The following is a 7,388-nucleotide window of genomic DNA, read 5'->3' as shown; positions in this document are numbered from 1 at the left end:
AAAAGTAAACAAAGCATTTTGCCCATAGGGAAAAATATGTAAATACAAATAATTCATATGTGACTTCCTATTAACTTTTATATCCAGCTATTTTTGTAGCTTTTTTTTCTTTTTCTCCGGTTCATTCTTGCTGCTTACTTCTGTAGATAGATTTGCAGGCACATCACTTCCTAGGATCTACAGTAAGGAAAGAATTGGAAGTTAGAACACTTTTGACTCAATTTTAGCTTATACTATCATGATAAAACTTGAGTTTACTTATACAGACCTTTTATAAACGCTGTATCAACACCAGAAAATTCTGTTAGTAGTCATCTAAAAACAGGCCTACCATCATGTAACAATCGCAGCCAGAACACTCAACTGAAGACAGAGATGAGGGAAATGCAAGCAGCAGCACCCCTCCTGACTAAGTGGCCGGCAGTTCCTTTTGCACCAGATTATATGTGCTGCCTTCTCAGTTGTTTGCCACGCCTTAGCAAATGCTTCTAAGGCAGGGATTGTGAATGAGAGAGGCGAAGAGGGGTCCTGAACCTACCAGTTTTCATTTTGCTTTCAAAACAATCAATCACCGCTGCTGTGTTTTCTGAAGCGTTGCTCCTGTCAAGCAGAGGCCCTGTCAGGCTCAGGACGCTGCGTAGCAAAAAGGCATTTAGCTTTGGTAGAAACTGGAAAACCTTTTGAAATAAATGGGAAACAGTCTTTTTCTAAGGCAAAGAACAACAAGAATAAAGAAAAGCCTTTGTGTTTACAGAGAATGACTTGTCCTCAAGGAAAGAGGTGATCAAGAAGCGTGCTATGCTTTCTTTGGGAATACGGGAGTAGCGTTCAAGCAGAGGAGTGAAGCAGGCCATGATGAAATACAGTTCATTTAAGTAGGGTTCATAAAAGAGTTGGACCGAGACCAGGCACATGTATGCTCCTCTACACTTGAGTCTTACGAGCAAACTGTAATGTCTGATTAGAGGAGGTGACGGGCGCTTCAGAAGCTTGACGCAAGGAAGCTGATCACTAGGACTTCAATACCAGGTTATAAATTACGTGAAAGCGACAATAGCATATGCCCGTAGAAGAGTCATTTAATTGTATTAGAGTAACACAGGCACCTATGCTGGAATTAAACCCACCGCCATAAGCTGAAGGCTATGGTTTGGGTCAGCTAGTTAGGATGGCAACAATTACGACACGCTGAGGAGTACCGGAGAGGCTGTGAGACCAGGTAACACAGTAACAGTAATTACCTTCAATGAGTAAATGTCACAAGAAGGCTCGAGACAGTCTAGGTTTCGAGGTGCCATAGAGGCCTGTTTCTTGGAGCAACTAGTCAGAGAACCCATAAAAAGGGAGAAGCAACTCCTGCCTGAGGACCTGCTGAAGAGGTTACCCGCAGAACCATCCCTGTAATACTGATTTCAGTGTACTTACTTAACTGAAAATGCATCACCATGGTAGAAGGAAAAAAACCCCAAACCCTAAAATGCATTACATCAGCAATAATAAGGAATTTAGTGAAGATTTTATTAAAGGGGGTTGCAAAAAGGTGAAATGCTTTCAGGGGTGAGAAGGAATCGAAAAAAGAAAGATTTGGAGTAAGAATATGCCATTTATCAATAGAATTTCAAAAGAACAGTTAAAGTCAGTAGAGTGATTAGTATCGCATGTCAACAGACATCCTTTAAGAAGTGAAAATCCTGTCCAAATGAAGAAGAAGTAAGTGCAAAATTAAGTTAAAATAAACAGGCAAGCCCAAAAGACTGAGGAACAGTAATAAAAATTCTCTAAGTGAGAGGCAGGGAATTCTTCCTTGCTCTTCCATCAATGGATAGCACGGTGGTAACAAAAGCCTAAAGCAGGCATGAACAACAGGTGATCAAAGTGTAATTGAAGCACTCAAGAAAATTAAGACCAACGTCAAGAAAACTGTTACAAATGACCATCATCAGAAAAAAAAGGTTCAGAACAAACTGGGTAAGAGGAATACTAACAGTGCCAGGGCTCGACACTGTCCACTGGAGAGTTCTAAAAGCAAGTGTAGAATGGTCAGCTAGCAACTGTTGGGTGTGTATAAACTCATTGCTTAAAACTGGTCTTGGTACTAGAAGGAATGAAAGATGATGCAAAGTGTTTCCACATAACACCATACAACACAGAGAATCCTGCATGTGTCTCTGTACGTATGTGATCCCATATGGATCTGTGGTGTGCTCACATCCAGAATCGTGCATGTGCTTCCGTTCCTCCCAGCTCAAAAAAAAACCCAACAAACAAACCCACGTAACAGAACTACAAAAACATAAAGGTGATGAGGAAGATCAAAGATACAGAATAGTTTCCAGAAAAGCAGAGCTAACATAGCAGATAATGGAAGCATATAGAATTGTGGGGCACGGGAATGGTAAATAGGAATGAAATTTACCATTTTTTTCATAGTGTAGGAAATACAGGATGTCATCAAGTAACAGTATTAGGCATCACGCTTGAAACAAATGAAAGGTTAAGTACGTTTTCATACACAGTGAGCTGTGGAACTCACTGCTACAAGATACTGTGGGAGTCAGGAGTGTAAGCTGGGAAAAAAAGTGATTAAACAAATTCACAGAACAGGACTATCTACTGAACACGAAGATGTGTATCTATCTCTGGTTAAGACAGTATTTAAGTTGTGAATTGCTGGAAGCTTTGAATGGACGCGAAGGGAATGATCACCGTATGTGGATCTTACTCCTATACTCGCTCCGTACCAGGAAGGAGGACAAGTAACTGATGTTCAGAATCACAGTATTTTGGATTAACCAGTATGGCCATTCCTGTATCAAGGGATAAGCTAAGATTATAGTATTGCCTTCGTTGTAGAGCAGGGACCTTCACAGAAATTAGTACAAGAAGTAGAAGGCAAGGGGGGTAAATCAGCTCACATTAGCGTTACTTTGTGTCTATTTTCAATGAACAAAGCGTGTCCCCTCAGGGACTGGAGTCATTGCCACAGGAGTGTTCCTGAGTTACGCCCACTGACAAACACTAGTTGGCGAGCAAGCAGTGGGCAGCTCAGCATGTGAACACACAGCAGGATGCAAGGTTTCTTTCTACTACAAATTTAATTATCTACTCCCACTTTTTGAAATCATGAGGATTGCCTTCAACTTAAGCTAATACAACAGCTCAAATGTCAGAATATTTACATGTGTTTGGAAACAGATGATTCCTCAGAAAAAAGAAATAAAAATGTTTGACTGTATAAACCACAAGGACCGCTTGCTTATTTTGGGTTTTCTTTTTCATCCATGATTACAGACACTCAATAACTCCAACTATCTGTTTACCAAAAAAGTCACACGTAACTTAATGAAAGTACACAATCTTGTACTGGCATGCAAAATACTCAGCAGGCCTGAGGTGTGAGACCAGGTGAAAACCCCAGTGTCCCAGATGCACTAAGCTAGAATTGAAAAGTCTTAAGACCAGAGACACAGTTATTAGGACATTACAGTTCTTACAACATTATCAAGAGAGAATTTTTATATTGTGGAAGTTGTAAGAAAGGATTGCCATTTACAGCCAGCAATTATACAGTTTTCTTCTGAGCCACCCATCACAGTTACACCGTAATTTACTGGAGCAAAACCAAAATCCTACCGAGTTTTGGCAGATTTTCAAGAGGGAGATTTGATTACAGAACCGTGACATTCAAATGATATTACTTCAGCAAATCATCATCTTTCCCATCAGTGGAAATATCTATGATGGGCCCAGAAGGGAAATTTAATTTACAGCCCTTTATTCTTTTCAACAGAAGGTGGAAGCAGACCTGTGTCTTAGCAGATATGAAGCAATCGCTACAATCTGCTGCTAAATGATTTTCTTCTTCTGGGTTAAATTTCAATTTTACCGTATGCTCATTTTTTAAGATTACTGAAGGGTATTATGATTCTATGAAATCAGAAATCTTGTGCCTTACCTTTGGTTCTACCAACACCATCCGAATTTTCTGATGTTGGATGTTGGAAGCATCTAACATAATGTTCACTTTAACTTTATCAAATACACGTAATGTTGTGTCTTCCACAGTAAGTGACGGTACCTGAAAGTTCAAATTTTGTATAAATACTCGCTGCTTACAATGTCTTATGTTTTTATACAAATAAATATTTTTGTAGGAAATTATTAGATGTTACATGTCAATGAAAAAGAACACAAATTACTGTCCTGAATGTTCAGAGTGTCATAATACGTGGTATATACGTTTTTGCGGTATTTACTCAGATAATTAGATATTAGTAGTACCTATTACAGAAACCAATTCCTGTCAGAACCTGTTTATTTAGACTTAAAAGACTATAGTGGCACTACTACTACAGATTAATAAACTTGCATTTAGAAAAGCCTCTCTTACCCTTCTAAATCCAACTAGAATAGATTTTAGTTGTTCTGCTCACTTATCAAATAAAAAAATAAAGGTATTTAAGAACAAGCCTTATAAAACATACCTCATTGTTGTAAGCCAGTCTTGGTGTTGGTTTACCTTTTTCTTCAAAGAAGACTGTTCCTTCTAACCCATACTTGGGAATCAGAACCACAACTGCATTTTTTCTTACAAATAATATATATGCATCTTCATTCACTACTCCTTTGCTTTTGAAGAACAGCTGTAACAAAAGTAAAATATATGAATAAGAAAAAAAAGCATTAGAACATTCTCTTCTGGATTACAAATATACTGGCTTAAAAAAATAAAAACGTTCTAATACAAATCTATACTTACTGGTAATTACACACCATATACTGAAAGCAGATTAAAAAAATCCCATAAACTGCTTATAACACTACTGTAGTATTGAGCACTCATCATATTTATAAAAAACACAAAGTAAAAAGAATCCTCAAGATGCCATTATTCTAAACTTTTCAGAACCAGCAATGCAGCGTTGCAGCTTTTCCTCAAAGCAGCAGCCCTCATTCTTCACCATGCCTGCAGACTTGCTTGGTTTTGCTCTACAAAGCACAACTCAATGTTCCCTCCCTTCCTTTAAAATCAACATGAATTGTCCGTAGTTGATCCTCACATCTCAGAACTACTTACCTGTGTATGGAATGCAACAGATGCTCTTTGTGCGTACTGAGCCATTTTATGTCGGTAATTGAGATTTTTACACATATCCGCTAGTTTATGTTTATCTGTAAGTTCTGGGTAAGTACTGTCCGCTCCTATGGCCACTGCCAAAAGTCGATGTACTATGATGTCAGCATACCTGCAACAGATGAGATTAAATGATCAATGACATATCAAAACATACTTTTTTAATTAAAAAAAGTTTCTGAATATAAGTCTGTTTTTATAAATCTTACAGATCAAAAACTTTTTTTAATAATGACAGTCTGCTGATGACTCCCTGTATTAATTCAAGACGGCTCTCTTTGCTGACCAAAGATACACTCTGCAGAGCTGGAATGAACTGTACTGTTTTCTAAGAGAAATTCTTTACTATATTCTACCAATAGAGCCTGTATTGTTGCATGTTTACAAAGAAGAAACAAAGTTTTATTTTTGGATTAAAGAATGATGTTTCACCATGGCAGCTTAAGCCGCTCCCTCTTCCCTTTCCCATGAACTAGACAAATTTTGTGTAGAATGGTATTTCAATGCCATTGACCTGCAAAGCATAATCCCACTTGAACTGCTTGGTACACAACTTTTATTAGAACTTCAGCCAGGAACTTTTTAATGCATCTGTTAGCAACTAAAATTTACTATTAGGACTCCCAGAAGCTCCACAAATTATCCACACAAATGCATAGGAATTTTAATCCACCTGTCGGAGATTTCACTTGAAATGTTTCTAAGGAGCAAAATACAACAACAATTCTTCTCCTCAACACTTAGATACTTCTTGGTTAAAAGAAAAAAAACCCAAACCCTCATTTTCCAGGATGTATGATTTCTTTACAATGCAACAGCTACAGTAGCAAGTTTCAAATTAGCAATGAATTTATACGTAAAATACAGTCTCCTCAAAATTTAAACACAGCTCCTACCTGAAAAATGACTGGCCAAACTGCCTCAGTCTCTGGTTGACTTATATAATGCTAACTGATCCCGAAGTGCATTTCTATGCCAGAGATACACATTAGGGATGTATTTCTCTTATTTTTATGAGTCTTTTAAAAAATTTTATTAGACCTTAGGAGTCATAGACAGTGAACCTAGGCACTTACATGAAGGTGGATCACCATGTAAAGCCACTGCTGTTTCAACTGAAATCTAAAGCTGAACAGAAACAGTATTTTGTTTGAAATGGACAACACCACAATTTAAAATAGAATTTCTTCACAAAAAAAAAAATTTCTTTTTGTTCTCTGAAACTTTCATAACATAAAAGTACCTTCTAATGGGTGAGGTAAAGTGGGTATAAATAGGTGAGGCTAAACCATAGTGATGAAAATCATTATCCATTCCAGAGCAGAAATAAACAGCTTGCATCATGCAGCGAGTGGTCAAAATTCGCAACAGTGTATTTAGATAGGGGAACGCAGGAGATTCAGCTTTGTCTAATGATTCAGCTAAAGCCTTTGCTGAATCCGTCTTAATTTCCAAATTCTGGAAGGAGGGAAAAAAAATTTAAAAAGGTCAGGTATTACTAGCAAATATTAACAGAGTATAAGCAGAAATATAACAGCTACATCCATGCTGATCTTAGCAACTGGCACAGGTATCACACCTAATAACAACCTAGTGGAATGCCACTATTACAAAAAAAAAATCCACCCATGCACAGATCCCTCCCTCATTATCACTGGTGCTCTATGCAAACAATGAAAAGTTAAGTCAGTAGCCTAGGAATTCAGAAAAGGCATCTATTCAGAACTAAGAAACACTTTATGCTAATATTAACAAGTTTTTTTATTTCCTTTGGTTTGATTTTTCCATCCCTTTATTGAATAAATCAAAAGGGATATGCAAAAAAAAAAAAAGTATTTATGCCACACAAAAGGTTCTCATCCAAGCACAATCTAAGTAGTAATCAACCTTCTTGTATGTCCTCCACAAAATTATGAAAACTTATACTTGGAAAAGTGATTTGTAAAACTAGTACTGTATGACACTAAGTTTGTTCCCTGTTTGCCAGTGTTCCCTGATAAAAATTCAGGTAGCATGCAAATAAATAATGCATTTTTTATTTCCAGTCACACAAAGTAAGTTTCATCACAAGATCAGCTGAATGTTCTTTCCTTCGTGTACACCACTGACAATGAAGTATGATCTAGAGATCAAATTATGCTGGTATTATGGTAAAATAATTGCATATTTATTAAAAAAGTGTAACAAAAATATAGCATATTAATACCTAATTGTGATGGTTCTGACAGAGTAGTGAAAAGTCACTTTGGTTTAT

At 37.2% G+C, this 7,388-nt stretch overlaps 1 protein-coding gene across 1 annotated transcript in view; it reads right to left on the bottom strand.

Moving 5' to 3' along the window:
* Positions 1-18: 18 nt before the first annotated feature.
* Positions 19-7,388, bottom strand: part of DIS3 (DIS3 exosome endoribonuclease and 3'-5' exoribonuclease) — a 22,346-nt gene continuing 14,976 nt past the window's right edge. Inside the window, exons 17-21 of the mRNA XM_009323528.1 lie at positions 6,378-6,592; positions 5,078-5,246; positions 4,485-4,643; positions 3,956-4,078; positions 19-177 (exon numbers count right to left, since the gene is read on the bottom strand). Coding sequence (XP_009321803.1) covers positions 88-177; positions 3,956-4,078; positions 4,485-4,643; positions 5,078-5,246; positions 6,378-6,592 — 756 coding nt within the window. The 3' untranslated portion in view covers positions 19-87. The remainder of the gene's footprint in view (positions 178-3,955; positions 4,079-4,484; positions 4,644-5,077; positions 5,247-6,377; positions 6,593-7,388) is intronic.

Source organism: Pygoscelis adeliae, unplaced genomic scaffold, assembly GCF_000699105.1.
Source record: "Pygoscelis adeliae isolate BGI_AS28 unplaced genomic scaffold, ASM69910v1 Scaffold44, whole genome shotgun sequence".
NCBI lineage: Eukaryota > Metazoa > Chordata > Aves > Sphenisciformes > Spheniscidae > Pygoscelis > Pygoscelis adeliae.
The sequence above is the reverse complement of the archived record's forward strand: the minus strand, read 5'-3'. Positions and strand labels throughout refer to the sequence as shown.